The sequence below is a fragment of the Coccinella septempunctata genome, chromosome 9, assembly GCF_907165205.1.
Source record: "Coccinella septempunctata chromosome 9, icCocSept1.1, whole genome shotgun sequence".
NCBI lineage: Eukaryota > Metazoa > Arthropoda > Insecta > Coleoptera > Coccinellidae > Coccinella > Coccinella septempunctata.
Genome location: NC_058197.1, coordinates 19,538,871 through 19,557,284, shown reverse-complemented (window position 1 = coordinate 19,557,284; position 18,414 = coordinate 19,538,871). Strand labels below are relative to the sequence as shown.

Sequence of the window (18,414 nt, the reverse complement as noted above, 5' to 3'; positions counted from 1 at the left end):
GCGGCGTTATGATGACCCAGCAGCTCGGGGGGCGTCAGAAACAGGAGACCGGAACCCGCGTCCTTCTTCCGCGTGATTTATCGCCCGCGGCCCCGTTTGGATCGGAAGAAAATGCGAAAAAATTCGCGCAAGGTCGTCAATCTTGTTTTCCCGTGCCCCCCGACGTTTCACGCCAGCGGAACACGTAGTTCGTATGAAACCTATCAGTAGTTCGAATACTTGGTAGTCCAAATTCATTGTAGTTCAAAATGATCGGTAGTTCTTATGTTCAATATATAAATATTGATACGAAATGAAGTTTAGCACGATGATACTCGAATGAGCGAGAAGCGAACTTTCGATGTAAGGGTGTATAAATAAATTAAACCTCTGCAGGAGTAACAATGCCCTCGCACACGACTCGTCGGATTCTGGAGGACCCGATCGTATGAGGGTGCGCGATATCTGCCCCTGTCACATGTCCCGAGGGACCTGGAGCGAACGTCTGCCTCTCTCCATCCCAGACCGCTAATTCCTACCGAACTCTATTTCTCGACCCGCTGGCCACCCCTACGGATGGGGATTTTTCGATTTCATTTCGGTCAGATTAGCGGGCGAGATCCGCGCGTTAAGGGATATGGGGGGGAGAGACAAGGGGACTAGATGGCGAAAGACGACGGGCGTCTTTTGAATATCGCTCTTTCTAATGGGACAGTTTGTAAGGGAGGCACGGAGGAGATGCGAAAGGTCAGAGAAAAATGAATATTTACGCCGGTGGCTCAGGGGAAATGGGGCGGACGGAAACGTTCGCGGAATTTATATGGGTTTTTCCGTGTGCGATTAGTTCTTGCTCCCCAGCAAGATTTTAAGGCATCGGGATTTGCCAATCTCACTTTGATTCTCAGCTTTATGATATCCTCTTGTTATTGACTCTTTTCCTCTTGTCTATTTCATGTTTCCTTCTCTTAATTCTGTTCTCTTTTTATTAAATGACGAATGGATACTCTTCAAATGTAGGATTGCGTCTTCCAAGTCAAAATTCTGATATACAAGTGAGAATTTCAACTTACAAACCAGAATTCTGACTTGTATCTCAGAATTCCTACTTGCAACTCATAATTTTTACTTTGTATCTCAGAATTTCAACTTACAACCCAGAATTCTGTTTCGTATCCCAGAATTCTTTCATGCTACTCAGACTTCTGACTTTGTATATCAGAATTTCGACATATACCAGAATTCTGACTTTGTACCTTAGAATTTCAACTCGCAACTCAGAATTTTGTTCCGTATCCCAGAATTCTTTCATGCTACTCAGACTTCTGACTTTGTACATCAGAATTTCGACTCGTATACCAGAATTCTGACTTTGTACCTCAGAATTTTAACTCGCAACTCAGAATTTTGTTCCGTATCCCAGAATTCTTTCATGCTAATCAGACTTCTGACTTTGTATCTCAAAATTCCAACTTGCAGCGCAGAATTTTGACTCTTATACCAGAATTCTGACCTTGTATCTCAGAATTTCAACTTGCAGCTCAGAATTTCGACTCGTATACCAGAATTCTGACTTTGTACCTCAGAATTTCAACTTGCAGCTCAGAATTTCGACTCTTATACGAGAATTCTGACCTTGTATCTCAGAATTTCAACTTGCAGCTCAAAATTTCGACTCGTATACCAGAATTCTGACTTTGTACCTCAGTATTTCAACTCGCAACTCAGAATTTTCTTCCGTATCCCAGAATTCTTTCATGCTAATCAGACTTCTGACTTTGTATCTCAAAATTCCAACTTGCAGCGCAGAATTTTGACTCTTATACCAGAATTCTGACCTTATATCTCAGAATTTCAACTTGCAGCTCAGAATTTCGACTCGTATACCAGAATTCTGACTTTGTACCTCAGAATTTCAACTTGTAACTCAGAATTTTGACACGTATCTCAGAATTCTTCCATGCTACTCAGAATTCTGACTTATATCAGAATATCGACTTGAAAGCCGAAATTATACGTAAGGAAAAAGATATTTCTGTGTGCGCCTGATGTCATTTTCATAACTAGGTTGCCTGTGACCATTTCATGTAGAAACCTTGTTCGACGTTAATCTGTTCGTTGTTTCTGCCTTCCCCACAGGCGAAATTCGTAGCTTAAGGGTTCGTGTACCGCGTGTCAACTCGCGTCCAAACCGCCCCCCTGATCGAAGCGTCGACAATAACCGAATTAGCAGGACCCTTTCATCGTCGACCTGGCAGTGACATATCGTAAAAAGGCTTCTTCGAGGGCGTAGCGTTCCAGGTGCCCCCCGAGCGCGGCTCTAGACGGGGCGTGGAGGGCACCGAGGGCCCCCCCGCGGAGTTAATGGCGCCCCCCTTAGTCCGGGGACGCTCGCCGAAACGGGTCCCGCGGCGAGAGAACAATCTCTCGGTCATTTTCGTGTTGTATGCGCCAGTTGTGCGTAGAAAACACGGTCCTCGATGACGATGTAATGATGCAGGTCAGCCCGGGGATGAGTTATGGACGGAGAGTGATACGAATTTGCGGTTTGTTTGAGCCGAAATGTGGATTTATAGGTGGACGAGGGGATGGACGGCAGATCTGCTATTTTGGTCCTTCGTTCCGGATAAGGAACCTTCGCAAACGGAAAAATTTGAAGGATACACTCTTTATTGGTCTCCTAGGAGTTCTTATTCAACACACCTTTGGATTATTTCCTGAATTATTAAATGAAACATCGCGGGCATATTCGCACTTTTAGAATTTTCCCTTTCGACTTCTGGAAATCGCATTTCCATCGAAAAAGTTTCCTAATTGGCGGCATCGTCCTCTCCCTGCCGGTTGCTTCGTCTGGTCGGAATAAGTTCGGGAAATTTCAGACGAATTACTTTCTGTTTGCAGAACTTCAAAGGGGCCGGCGAACTTGAGGAGCCGGCGGAGTACTTTGATCTAACGATGTTCGAGTTCGACTGGGGGTTGGTTGAAATCATCGAGCGGGAGAAAAATTCTAAAAAGAAATCTCTACTTTGGAATTATCCCAGAATATGAACGGAATATGAGGGATTGAACCTGGGAATTCTCAATTTTCAGTTTTTTCCCTGAGCTCTTGTATCATACATCGAATTGTATGGTACCTAATACGCTTACCTGTGCCAAAACTGTATCTCATACACATACTATACATAATTATTGTTTGATGTTGAAAATTATAATGCATACTCCTCAAGGTCGAAAAAATATGTATTTCTGTGTATTATAGCCGAGCCTACAAATTGACAGCCGAGGCACTGCTGAGGCATAACCGAGGCTTCAAAATATAGTCGCCCTTTCATTCGTAAATCATTACGTTGAGGTCGATGATAATGATTCGACTGAGTTAGGTTCGATACTCTGATAGACTATAAAAATTGGAAAATATACTTTCTAATGATCTACTTGATTTTTCCCTCGGCATATCATTTTCCATTTCGTATTCTCCAAGCCTCGGTCTGTCTCAAATACCGATCTGAACCGAGAGGATGGCCATCAATAGCAACCCGGTCACGACTTTTCCAGTTCATTAAACATCGCACAAAACCCATACTGTTCATGATCGCGCCGCACACGTACATACACGTAATCTCGCCTCGTATATATATATATGTACGCTCCCATGGCCAGCCGAGATCCTCGACTTTTTTCTCCCGTTCCCGCACAAATAATAAACAATCAGAAATAGCTGTGTAAATGCGGGTTTTCTTTCTACAAAAACGTTAAAGTAAAGTTATTGGTAATTAAGCGGAAGGCGATAAAGCTAAATATTTGTTTGGAACCATAAAGTTGGCGGTAAATAACAGCTCGGAGCGTCCGAGCACATGTTAGACGAGAAGAAAGAGACCACTGACGATCACCGATCGATCTCGGAATTATGAAATATCTTGCATGTGTCTTACAACGGCGTCGACAGATTGATGTCGAAACTCGTGAGGGTTGATCGGAATGGAAACAGTCCCATCGTTATAGAGATGAATCGACGAAAAACCAGCTGAATTTACAGAGCAACTTCTTCATATTCTACTCGAACCATAACTTTGAAAAGGTGTATTCGCCCGAGGCACTCTGCAAATTGGTTTAAACGAAACCGTGTAGTCTCAGTCTGCAGTTCCACGTAGCAATTTACGATTTTGGACACTGAAAATTCCTACGAATGAACATCATCTCGACCAAGGTCGTTTGACGACCTGGCTCACCCTGTACACCCGGTCATTAATTAATTTCATCTGAAAATAATCCAGTTTTTTCGTTAGATTAAGCCATTTGTGATAGGTGGAGATGGTCAATGATGGATTGTAAAGTTTGGGACCGTAGAACTTTTTGATACTTTCACTTGAACGGTTCTAGATCAGCGCGGCGCAAGAGTTTAGCGTGAAAATCGCTAGATGCAATCTTCCTGCAGCGCCTGTATACCATGCCGATAATTACTCTAAACGTTAATAGTCCATTATTTATATAATCCTTACACCAAGATGCTCAGCTTAATATCTTAATAATTGACGTTCTATTTGCGAAGAAACTTCGTGTATGGGACGAAATATGACTTCGAAATCACCGAAGGTCCTTTCTGTCGAGCACAGGTTCGAAATAAGCCCAAGAATTGATAGATATTCATGTACCAAGTACGAAATACTGTCTATCATAGTCGAGTTTGCAAGTTGATAGCCGAGGCGCATCTGAGGCGAGGCGCATTTGTTCGTTGACTTCTACATACCTTTATTAAATCATTGTATTACATATTATTATCACACATCTCCACCTCTAAAAAATATAAAAGGTTATTTTCAAACCGAGTTCTGGGTATATCGATGGCTAATCCTCCCTGTCTGACCGAAAAATGTACATTTTTACACATCGCTGGTCCCGCTACCGTTAAGGCAAATCCCCACTGACAGACGTGGATGTCAACGCTGGTAGAGGACGACGTTAAAAAGACCATTGAAACCGGTAGCTTCAAACGAGATTAGATTGAAGGTGTACTTTAATCTCCGGTTGTTTGAATTTCTCTTACCTACTTTGCGTAAAAAATACCCTTATCCTTTTCGTTTGTTGGAAGAAAAGAGGCTCAAGAATGTAAAAATAAAGAGATTATGGATGTTGTACGCGTCAATGATTGCGGGACAAAGGGAAGTCGTTTGGGTGGTCACAACTATTTGGACGTTATCTTCTTGTGGTGTTACCTCGAAAAATGCATTTTGAATACATATCACCTTGATACTTTCGAATTTTCACCATACTAAGCTCCAGAAGGCCAAAAAGATCTGTTTTATTGGTACATTCAAGGACCATGAATCCTCAGACGTAGCGAAGAATTCGTGCTGCACTGCCATATTAGTTCTTCCAGATGTTAACTAGGGTATTCCACATGTAGCATTACCTTCAACGTCTGGCACCAACTACAAAGAGTTGACCACAATTTTGGCAACAAATTGAACAAGATTTTCTTAGTGGAAGGTATGCCAAGATGTTATTGACGCTGTGTTCACTCCTCCACATTCTTCACCAACAATAGATCAGCATATCAGTCCAGAACGACCCTCCTGAAAAAATTCGTAATGATGCCGTCCAATCTCATCTCGGCATCATTAGATCCGCGATGTCCCGTTAAAAGCGTCCACCATTATATGGCTTTGTTGCATCCTGAATATGACGGACGAATGCAATTCTCCGGTAACCGTTCCGCGCGAGGAATTCCATCATCTGGGTAACGGCTCCGGTAGAAATTCCGCGAGACGTACGAAAGAAATATTAATTGTTGAAGAAGCCCGGCCACGTCTTCATTAGCGATCGGAGTCGGATCGCACATAAAGCGACGACATGAAAGAGATTCGAATTTCGCGCCAATTTTGACATCGTTAATGACATATGACGTATGACAGGTTGACAGGTGACATATGGGAGTTGATATCGAGTATTAATCTAAATTTATTCGATTGATCTTCTCGCCTTGTACGCAGTTCAATCCTAAACTCGAGAATTTTCCTGTTTTCTCGCGGATTTCTCGAACTTCGTCTGCCTGGCCTCTGGCAGCCCTGAGATTTTTCACAGATCATCCAGGAATGCGCCTCTACGAGGTCCGTATATCAAGAAAACCGTGGCGCAACATCAGAAACCGTAAACCAACACAGGGGGCAGCGGTAATGATCTCGCGTCGGACCTAGTGGCCATTGTTCTCTCGGTCTGGAAACGCTGAAAGGGGGCTGTGGGGGTTGCGGGTCCCTTACCTGTGTTTCAGCATATTAAACACGGGACTAACACGGCTTTTGTCGGCCGCAGAGGTGCCTTCGGCTACCCCCGCGGAGATGTTGATAGATTGATTTGTTTTTTATTTTATTAAGGGTCAGTTGTTTGGCCGAGATCGTTCTAACGTCCAAGTGAAATATTCTTGTATTTTACGAGTCGGGAAAGGGACAGATTGCGGTAATTCTCCGTGGGAAGGGGGCCTAACCGCTCGGACTTGAAAGGACACGGCCCATTAGTCTCTTTTGATCAGACAGAAAGTGTCGATCCACGAGAGAAGTTGAAGAAATATTGGACGGATGAAAAATTTAGCATAAAACATTAATTTCCTTACTTAGGGGGCTCAAAAATTCCTGTCCACCCTCCGGCCTATCGATCGGTGGCGAACACGCTGTTCGGAACTAATCCAGAATGATTATACAGCAATTTGATGGCTGGTGCTCGAGAATCGAGATGGTCCCCTAACTGCGATCGTTCAAAACACCATGTAACTAATATAATATTAATACGGGGGTAGTCGTGGGGGAGGAAAACGGAGGGTCGTACGACCCGTTCCGTAATAACAGTTGTTTTGTGTTATGACAGGGTTAGTTAACGTCCCTAAAGAACTCGAAAACGATTCATTACGGTGTCAAGAACAGCGCGCGGACAGATCGGACGTCGGAAAGCGTCTGATTGACTGTTTGATTGACGTCGAGCGTGTTCAAACGCGCATTGTTGCGAAAATTCGAGGATTTTTGAGGTCGGAAGAAGCACTTTTCTCCTCTACCATTTTTTTCTATTCGGCCCTGATTAAAAGATATAACCCTTGATCAGAGAATCAACTCTTGATTGACGAATGGACGTCAATTCGTTTTCAATCGATAATTCAGTCATGATCATTCTCGCATCAAATTATGATGTTCTTACGTCCATTCAATTATTATCGATTGCTACTTCTTCAATATATTCACAAATGAAAAAGTTTCAGTGATTCCGTTTTTGAAATCGAGTGACTGTCAAGTCGTTGATCGGACAATCAAAGTTGAATGAGAAAATATTTGGAGAAACGGCCTCCCAGACGTATGGAAGCTCCGAAGCTAGATTACGTAGTGATGAGGAGGCACAATAATACTCTAACCCCCTTTTTCAAAATCATAAACACCCCAAATGACACCGATCATGCAATTATACCCGGAAAAAATACGAACCACCCCGCATAAACAGCATCACAAATATTTGTAGGACCGAGACCCAATTAAACCGCAATCAACCACTTCATCCCCGATCTACGCCACCTCGATATCGGCAAGAAAAACAAGATCTCACCCCATCAGTCCCGCTCAACCCAACCCCCCAACCCAACACCGGAAAATTCAGTGTGGACTTTTCCAATTGCATCCTGGACTGTTGACAGATTCGAGTGGGTTTGTCACCGAGGTTCTCTTGATTGTTTGAGTTCTAGTTCGTACAATTACATTATTGACATTCGATTATTTGAACGCTCGCGTTTGAGAACGGCACGCAGGGCCGGACTAGATAAATCCATCTCATGGAAGTTCACAAGTTAATAATTTTTATGTAAAAATGTACCGATCAACCTGAGGAATCCAATTTCCGAGTCCGAAACTGACGGAGGAGCGTAAAGGACCGGATGATGCTCGTGGACTGTCCTCGTTTCTTCGGCATCCATGCAACGATGGTCCGAACACGTCGTGAACAACAAAAACATGCCTTACCGATGTCGGACGCACTCTTGATTAATGACGAAACAGTGAAGCAGCAGCCCATTTTGCTGGATGTAATCTGGTGGGTTTTTGTGGTCGCTTTGTGCCGAGAGACACTAGCCGACTTCCCGATGTCCAGGTATGGACCCAGGGATGTTTGGAACCTTTCAAAATGGAGATCAGGTCGATTGGAAGGTTGTATCTCGTCAACTCCTCATAAAGTTCCCTCAGAAGTCAAGGTTTAGCAGAAAATAGCGGATGCAGATTCTCAGGGAAAGAGGAGGAAATTATTGAGTATATAATTGTGGAGTAATTTCCTATCGGAGGTCAAGAGAAAGAGGTGGAAAAACACCTCAATTCACTGTATTGTAGTAGTAGAATCGACCAGCGAAATAACTGGTTCAGAAGAAAGAAGCCTTCCCAATTATCATCACACCTAATTAAACACCCAACTGGTCATACTAAGGTTTCTCCTTCTGTCTCCATTCCTCGATGTTGAATCTCAGCATGTTGAACAACAAGAACCAGTAATTTCTATGCTTATTCCCACGTAGAATCCCGAACTGTCATAACCCGTCATTTCGTCAGATGAAGTATGTTCGTCAAAATTCTCAAACTTTCATCCACTTGTCTCAATTTCACCAAGAAATCTATGGATTCGAACTATCTCCGATTCATGAGAGGCATCTGCAGCGATCAGATCGGGGACGTCATCAGCCTGTCTCAAGTAAAGGGCATAGATCACCTGAAAAACCCTCGTTTGAACAAAGGTCTAGCCTTCACCATCGAAGAACGACAGGTGCTGGGAATCCACGGTCTGCAGCCTCCAACGCAGAGGACCCAGGACGAACAGTTGAAGCTCTGCAAGATCACCATCAACAACTACAAGGAACCGTTGAACAAGTACATCTACCTCACGGAGTTGAAGGACAGAAACGAGAAGCTGTATTTCCGTCTGTTAAGTGAAAACATAGAGGATCTCCTACCCATCGTGTACACCCCTACAGTCGGTCTAGCATGTCAGAGATTTGGTTTGATTTACCGAAGACCGCATGGTTTGTTTATAACGATCAATGATAGAGGTTATATCTACGAGATCCTTCAGAATTGGCCCGAACCAAACATCCACGCCATCGTGGTCACCGATGGGGAGAGAATCTTGGGTCTTGGTGATCTGGGTGCTTACGGTATGGGTATACCCATTGGAAAATTGGCTCTGTACACAGCCCTCGCCGGTATCAAACCTTACCATTGTCTTCCGATCCAACTAGACGTAGGGACGGAGAATACCAAGCTCCTAGAAGATCCAGCGTATGTGGGACTGAGACAGAAGAGGGCCAGGGGTAAGGTATACGACGATTTCATCGACGAATTCATGGCGGCTGTGGTCAAGAGGTACGGCCAAGATACCCTGATACAATTCGAAGATTTCGGCAATCTGAACGCGGCCAGACTCCTGGCGAAGTACAGGAATAAGTATTGCACCTTCAACGACGACATCCAAGGCACTGCGGCCGTTTCTCTGGCCGGACTGATGGCGGCCAACAAGATCATCAAGAAGACGTTCAGAGATCATAAAATCGTTTTCTACGGGGCCGGTACGGCTGCCTTGGGTGTGGCCGATCTGTGCGTGGAGGCGATGCTGAGGGAAGGCATAGACCTGGAGGAAGCGAGAGGAAACATCTTCATGATGGACGTCGATGGCTTGGTGACCAGCGATAGGAAGGTGCTGCAAGGTAACCAGAAGTACTACGCGAAGAAGCTCAAACCCGAGAAGGACCTGCTGAGCCTGGTGAACCAGGTGAAACCGACTGTTCTCATCGGAGTCTCGACCAAAGGTGGAGCCTTCACCCCGGAAGTCTTGAAAGCGATGGCCAAGCACAACGAGCGTCCTGTGGTATTCGCCCTGAGTAATCCCACGTCGAACGCAGAATGCACGCCTCAAGAAGCCTACGACAACACCGACGGTCGCGTTATTTTTTGTTCAGGTTCACCCTTTCCGGAGGTGAAATACGGCGGAAGGAGTTTCAAGACCGGACAGGGTAACAACTCGTACATTTTTCCAGGGGTGGCGTTGGGGGTGGTTCTAGGACAGATCCACCACATCCCCGAGGATTATTTCCTCTTGGCCGCTAGCGTGGTTGCAGATAACGTCTCGAAGAAAGACCTGGAGGAGGGTAGGCTCTTTCCTCCCTTGAATATGATCAAAGATTGCTCCGTCAAGATTGCTACCGCCATCCTGCAAGACGCCTATAAGAATGGAAAGGCCACGTGGTACCCTGAACCAGACGATAAGAAGAAATACATAGAATCTCGGTTGTATTGTGACGAGTACACAGAGTCGTTGAATCGTAGGTGGAAATGGCCTAAAGAAACTAAGGTCCCTGTGAAACCCATGGACAGTCATACCAAAGTGACTATAACGTGAGATGTGGCCTAGTGTGGTTAGGATTAAGATGATTATTTCTTGAATGTACATAAATTTTGTCGATAAGGGTATTCGATTTTTTCTGATTATACGTAATGAATTATATGTTTACAATATAGAAATTATGATTGGATTAGGTGCCTATTTATTATTTCCTGTCAAACCAGACCTTGATGGATTTTCCATCCTCTTGAAGTTTTCAGAGCCAGATAAGTGTTGTTTGTAAGGAAATTAAGATGCTGAAACACTCGCTAGGAAAGGAGCACAAACTTCTTTCATTGGCCCTGAATCTTTTTGTGGTATAGAAAGAATGAGTTCTAGGAGAAGGAAAGAACTAGAAAAGAATTACTCTGGAGAAATCTCTGGAGACGAGACCTCAGGAATTAGAAGAAGTAACTGTATATTAGAAGAATATGCTACACCCTTTACTGGATTCCTTACAGTGGTCTTAGGAAGCACCTAATGAGACTATTTTCTAGTAGAAATTGACGAGTGTAGGTTCTGGGGGAGGATCACCTAGTAACTGAATACCCTCGCTATCGATAGCCAACGCAAAACATCCTTTGGATGAGAAACCTTTAACCTCCCTGCTCCTGATGGGGGTCACAATAGACTTCAAGGTACCTACCCCCATACCCCCTTAAAAATGTAGAATCTAGCATTGAATCGCGAATTCTCTCGAGTCCGCCCCTGTCCCCTACCTCCCAGGCGACCTCCATACCCTCCACCGTCCGACTCGAAGAACGCCAACACTCTTAATTACAATTTTTTTTCCGAAATGCGTATGTGCAACCATTTTTATACGGAGTGAATTTCATTTCTACACAATGGGGCCTGCACGGCAACGTGTATAGTGAGACTGCTGCGACCGCTTTTTTTTTTCGATTACCACCTTCGACCGACGCTAATAAGTGTGAATTTCGACGAGTCATTATTGGTTCCATACATATGATTATTTGGTGTGAAATTAGTTTTTTTCTTTAGGAGACTGTTACCTGGAGATTGCGTAAAAAAACCTTTTTTTATCCCGGACGCTATTTTCTAACTGGAGCGTGATATGGGACGCACGTGAAGGTTCCTGAATTCCATACTTCTTTTTCTCATATACAGGATGTTTTCGTGAGATCCTAGACTCTTCGTAAGGAACAGGTTGATAATGACAAGTTTTGGTGTGTATTCTATTGTGGTGCCCCCTGTGGTCTTACATTCAACCTCGTTCAGGGAGAGGGACGTATAAAACGCATTCTCTGTATTATGTCGTAAAGAATCTATGAATTTCTTCATATGACTGCACCTCTACTTTGGATATTTTAGATCTTTCAAGACAATGCCTTGCGAAGCACTTTGGAAATTCAATCCCAAATGGAAACGGGAAGAACTAGAGGGAAAAATTAATATCTCTCCACCGATTCAATTTTCATCTTGTTCAAACGAAACCCAATTCAGAATTCATGAGCAACCACTGGGCGCGACTAACATGAAAAATATTCCTGCGCGGCCTTTAACTTGAAGGGGATGAATAATAAACTGTTAAGTGGTCTGCCCATTATGAGGAAGTTTTCTCCAGTTCTCTTTCTCTTCGTCTCCCGGAGCTCTCATTTTCCGTATGAAAATTACATGTAATTTTCCAAGATGAAAAATGAATAAAATGGGGTCCTTCTTTAAATTTTTATCCACACGTTGAAACTATTGTGGTGAAAAGCAACATCTCTGGATTTTTCCTCTTTTCTACCTTATTTAAATGCGGAATACGTCGAGGTATATCACTTAGGGTCGGCCTCGGTTACTGGAGGGAGCTTCTGATATCCTCGTTATGTATAAGGGGTAGAGTTTACAAAGTTCGGTTTATATCCGGCTTAAGTTAAAACCATTAGGCTGAACGAGGACGCATACTAAGCGATCTACGTCAGTTCCGAAGGTGATTGAACATTATCGCCTTCAATGGAAATGTAAAAACGGTTAACAGTTTCTTTATGCGTTCCTTTTTGGGTGGAGACAGTTTCCGAAGCTACAGGATCAGGGTTTTAGGGTTCGACGAGAGAGATATCAGATCTGACAGCTCTACTGAATTGATCATTAGTTGAATCGAATTTATATTCGAAAATAACATATAGATACTGTCTAGGAGCATTTGAAAAGTCCACTTCGTGGTTGATTCCACGAGTGCATCTAAAGTTAGGTACAAACATGCAACGAAACTTCATAACTTTGACGCTCAACTAGATTATTTCTGTTGTAGTTCTGTACCCAGCTTTACGTCCATCGAACGCATTCATTCTGGTGATCAAACGTGTTCTGTTGAGGTCGTGTTGGTCTTCACACAAGAAGCCGCGGGGTATAGTCTGAGACCCGTCAATTTGTGAAAATTATTCCACGGTCCTTCTGCCATATAGTGACATTGAAGATCGTAGAATTGATTTATACCGAGTGGTCCGAGACGGCTTGACTTCGAAGAATATGCCATTCGGTAGTTGGGTATACGTTTATGAATGTATATGTTATATTTATGCATAAATGGGGATAGTTACATTTACGCGTAATCCTCGTGGAGGTTTCAATGTCTTCGTAATGATGAAAATTAAGAAACCCAATGGAAAAATCTAGATATAACTTGTAGGTACATCAGAGGAACTTGAAAATATTAATTTTCTTCTTGAACTTAGCAGAGTGTAAGTTTCAACTCTGGCAAAACAAAAATTGAGTCAAATTGTTTTGTTCTCATGTCTGATTATACTGTTGCCTCGTTTTTTCTGACCCACTGTGTATATATGATCATATGTTGAAAATTCCTTCATAGTTCACTGATGAAGACTTTTCTCGCACTCGTTTGTTACGCACAAAATTAATCTATATCAAATCTTCATTTTCAGATACCTACCTTGATTGTTTCGCAGTATACAGAAAATTATGGTAAGTAAATTTACATCCATTTTTCAAAATCTAGCCTAATATGCAGGGTGAATCTCTGACTCGTACAAACATTTTTTTGTCCTCAAGAATCTAGTGTTAGAATATTTGTACGAGTCAAATATTCACAAAGATGATTGTAATATCGTAGTTAGCTTTGTATTATTCCTGGTGCTCCATACTGAGTGGTTTCAAAGTGAAAATCATAGAATTGTATTCGAAAATCGAAGCAAACAACAATATTACAATCATGTATAAAGATATCCAGTATTTCTGTCGAATTCCAGAATCAGCGTATCACAGTTCGAAATTTTCGAGACCAAAGACTAGCGCATAAACGAGTTTAACCGTTACATCAGCGCTAAAAAAAAAATCCCCCGTCTCTGAACATTTGAATTCTCGCGTGAACGTTATTGACCGGTTGACATACGGCGAAAAGTGTTTTATGTCTCACATTGTAGAGGTAAAAAAAAAGTATACGTTCAACAATCGCGTCTGTACAGCAGGAATGAAAAGTATCCATTTGCTTCTTACGCCTCGTAGACCTACATTTCAACAAAGGAGCTCAATCGAATCGACTTCTGATTAGTCATCGTTGACGCTCAATACGTCCTTCAGTTTTTTTCATTTTACTGCAGTAAGTGAGTCCCTGTCTGATAATGGATGGGAAAAATGTTCGATAGGCGTTAAATCGGGAGATTGAGGAGGCTATAGTGAGATACTGGCGTTTATCATTGTATTAACTGGTAATTTCGACTGTCATGTAACAACTTTCGATGGCAGATGGTCACAAAACTAAATTCCCTATTCTATGTGAAACGTCAACGTCATCTTGAAGTGATGTAATGACATCTGTCAATTACTGGTGGTTGATATACGAATAAGTTGAAAAATCGATCTTCCATTCACAATTTACCATGATCTTTCTTATTGTCTGAGTTAAGTGGATATTCGAAAAACTGACAGATAATCAGTTGATCCTTCAGATTTACAAGTTTCTGCCCATGTCGAAAACATTCGAATGCTGTCTCGATTTCCATATCGTCTTGTATACATTTCCACTCTTCACCCTCGACGGTCAGATAACAATCTTCCGCCCGTTACGGCATTAACTCTTTCGCCCTAATCCCGCACAGAAAAAGAAACCCACCCCGGATTACGACCTACCCTCCTACGCGTCGGTGTCACGCGCCCCATCGTCCCCTTTTGTCCTCCTTTGTGCTGTCCGAATGCCACCTATGACGAGGCGCGTCAGGTAGAGTCATTTGAATTTTCGGGCATTAAGCGCCACAATGGCATCAGCGATCCGGGCCCGAAGAAGACATTACAATGATAATGCCGGCGTTAAGTGATGATCCTCGACTTCTGTCCGCCGGCGGAGGCGTCCGGGGCGGAAAAAAGTAATCCGATGACACCGAGAAAAAACGGGTGTTTGGGTAATGGTGCTTGACTCGGAGATTTGTATAGCAGAAGTGCAGTGAGTTTAGATAATTGAATATTTGGTATCTATTTGAAGGTCTTCCTTTTCTACGTAAATTACCTCTGTGGTGTTCCACAGGGTTCTATTCTAGGACCTTTTCTCTTCGTAATTTGCGTAAATGATGAGCGTTTTTACGCCGAATGAAAATGACGTTGCTGGTGCTCTCTGCCACGAGGCCGGGCGGTATTTTCCGCAGTATAAACGATAAAAACGAGGCTTTTTGATTGATGATGGTTCGGACGTTTCACGCCACGATCTGTACGGAACACTTTGTTCGCCATTTACGTATCGATAATCCATAACGAGAGTTCGTTCTCGCTCCTAACAGTCGATCAATCAACCGGGGGGTTGCAGGCATGATTTCCCGCATGAATACGAACGACCATGTGTACGGGTTATGTCCGAAAACTCTCTCTGAATATGTCACACGCAATCAGGCTTCCGAAATATGTTCAACTTCTTTCTGTGTGTGAGTTGTTTGTAACACAGTGTATTGGGATGCAGATGGAAGCGTAGAAAACTGAAGAAATGGAAGCAATATCATGCCGAGAAGACGTCTGACCACTGTGCAACTTGACCAAATGATCATGGTGGATACAGGAAGGGTTTTCCCAGCACGAAGCATCTCGAAAAGTGTTTTAAGTCGTTCTCAACATAACGTGTTTCAAGATCTGATCGCATCCAAGGGTGAGGCTCTCAAAATTCAGCTCTGTTAGCGTGGAAGTTTCCTCCCTGCCCTCGTAACCCACGTGAAATATCGCGTCTTATTGTTGTCTTATCCTCATTTACAATCTTCGTACAAGCCCACTACGGGCTCTCAGAAGGGTCCTTCGCGGTCAAAGTAGGCCATCAGTCATAGCCCGCGGATTGATGCCTGTCTATTTGTTGCACGTCAAGAGTGCCAAGATTGGTTGCGCCCTGCTGCTAAGAAGTCGTCAGGGCTTACCGTGATGAAACGACTGCGTGAGCGAGTTTTGTCCACGGCGAAGGACCAAAGATGGGACGGTGCGAGATTATGCGAGCCCTTTGTCTGTTTGGGAAGATTTGGCGGTTTGATTGATTGGTAAAAGATGGAAGAAGACGTATCAGAATGGATACTGAAAGAATTGATTGCTAAATTGATTTATTGAATTGTCGTAAGGCTTGAAATTCATCTGTGGATCCACCATCTGCCCATGGGCGTATTCCTCGGAGCAGTTAACTTGCTGCAGCTCGTTAGACTCCAAACTCCAGCCGTACCTTTCCCTAATGAAGAAGGTCTCGACGCGAAATAATATTATCCCTGAAATTTCAAAGAAACGGCGAATTTCACGGTCAGAGAAACGGACAGTCAGCGGTCGGGCGTCAGGGCCAAAGGACGCTACCTTAATTACACTCCGGTTTGGAAAATTCCGCCTTGTCACTGTATCGTGAGTCCTCTTGGAAGTTTTCATTAACTTTGGGCGAATTGTTTTTTCGTGTCCCCTTTGGAACTTCGGGAATCCGTCTGTAGAGGGAAATAATGGAAAGGTACATCGACCATTGGATAGGCCAAGTGTAGGACCTCAGGAAAATGTGAGAAATCGATAAATTAATCCAATTCATCTTTCTATCATGTATTGAGGAATCATACGTCAATTCCCGAACAAATATGAAGCCGATCTACTTTACGAAGCTTAGAAGGCCAATAGTCCATAAATATCCAATCTTCACTATGTAATCGATGAATAAACATCTGAACTAACCACCTGAAACTATCATAAAACCCTTCTGGCTCTAATATCCTGAAAATCGAACAATAAGACGCGATAGGAACGATCCCCACACCAATCAATCCCTCATTTTTTCCTCCCTTCCTCGAGTACTTTTTCCATTTCTATCCGACGAAATTGAATCGGGTCCTCCTCGAGGAAATCCATCACTTTCTACGCCGCCCCGCCACCCCCAGACGCCCCTACGCGCCCTCGGGCCGCGCCATTTTATACATAACCGCCCCCGAAAATATTCATGGCGAAAGTGGAGACGCGCTCGTAAAAACCGCGGAAGGCGGTAAACTTCTCATGAAGTCATCGCGACGATCAATCTCTGGACACGATGAGGGTAATTTCGGGACCAGTCCTTCGTTTCAGTTTTCGATAATTTCGGTGGAAAATGGCCAAACTACTGGAGCTGATGAGGAGTGAAGAAAAGGTCAACAGGTTATGGGCTCAGGAAAAAAAGTGGGTTCTTCCATTGAAAGAGAGGTGAAGAAACATGAAGCCACATCGAACGTATCCACCAGTACCCAGTTTTCGACAAATCCTCTTCGCGATCCCACCATTCCGAAGGAGAAAAGATCTTCTCCTTTCCCAGGACAGTTTAAAGGTCGATCTCTAATCTGGAAAATCTCCAGGACATCTTGTCCGGATCCACCATCTCGCCAAATTCCGCGTCGCATTTGGGGCATCACGGTAACCATGGCGACGACGCCGTCAAGCGTCGCGCCATCGCTAGGCGCGCGTCGTCTCCGAGACAATGACATGTGTCGCCGCTGGAGACGGGAAGGGAAATATTGTCTGGCTAAGGGAGTATGAACTGTTCCTCCTTCGAAGGTGAGGATTTGACACTTCTGTTCGAAAGGGAAGATTGGATTGATGAGCTCTTGATGAAGGTTCGACTAAGACCTTTGAGCATCTTTTAATTCCAGCTCCATATAGATGCCACCAAACATGCCTAAAATGCAAGACTGCTTTAGGACGACAACATCGTAGAGAAATCTGGTAGGGTCTGCAAGCTTAAGAAAGATTCCTCCTGTTATAAAAACCTTAAAATCAAATAAGGTGGGTCTTCCTCTAGTTCTTCGTAGTGCTCTTACTCTAATTGGTATTGTGTCAATCAGATTATAGAAAAGTTTTTGCTAAATGTCCGTCGAAGCATTGGTGTACTGTTGTAATGTCTGCGGTGGGTCAGATAAGCGGTGTAATTGCTGTGACATGGATGTGGATGAGCATAATCTTCGATTAACATGAAATTGTAGTCTATGGCTGTCTGTCATGGTTGAGCTAATGAGGATAATGAGATCTATTCGCCCATTCTGTTTGTACCAGATTTGCAGGGTGCTACTTTGTGCAGACTAGGCGACAAAGATGACCCTTTGGCCGGACCGACGATGATAAAAAATCGAGAGAGTTTTTCGCGTTCCGGACCTGAAACTCGACACCATTGATCGTTTTTCGAACTCGCGGCCCTGCCACATCGCAACGTAATCGATTTAACTGTTCATATTTTCCCGACCTGTGATTACGAAACTTCACATTATAATCCGCGGTTCCGTAATGGCGGCAAGCCCGGAGATCACGGAAAAAGATTAGGAATTACTTATTGCCTCACTCGCTCTATGCTTCCAACGGCCGTAGAGGTTAGATATTACGTTTTTTTTTTCTTCGTTATTCTGCTCACGGTGGCGCGGTCGACCTTTGGCGTTATTGTGTTATTGAAATTACGTAATTTGGCCGAGGCGATAGCCGATATGGGTATCATTTTTTTAAGTAGCCGCAGTACGTGATCGCCAGATAGCATCGGGTTGCCACGACGCGACCCTGCCTTGGATTTAGAAGCGAAAAATCGGTGAAGTTTACGGTACTTCGAGTCGTGATTTCAAAATTCCGAGTCCCATCGATATTACC

The 18,414-nt window shown here is 43.6% G+C and overlaps 1 protein-coding gene across 1 annotated transcript; it reads left to right on the top strand.

Annotated features, from left to right (window-relative positions):
* The first annotated feature begins 8,540 nt into the window (after positions 1-8,540).
* Positions 8,541-10,519, top strand: LOC123320234 (NADP-dependent malic enzyme-like). The gene has a single exon (XM_044907482.1). It carries the CDS (start codon positions 8,551-8,553, stop codon positions 10,381-10,383), a length of 1,833 nt encoding a protein of 610 aa, XP_044763417.1. The 5' UTR covers positions 8,541-8,550; the 3' UTR covers positions 10,384-10,519.
* Positions 10,520-18,414: the final 7,895 nt, after the last annotated feature.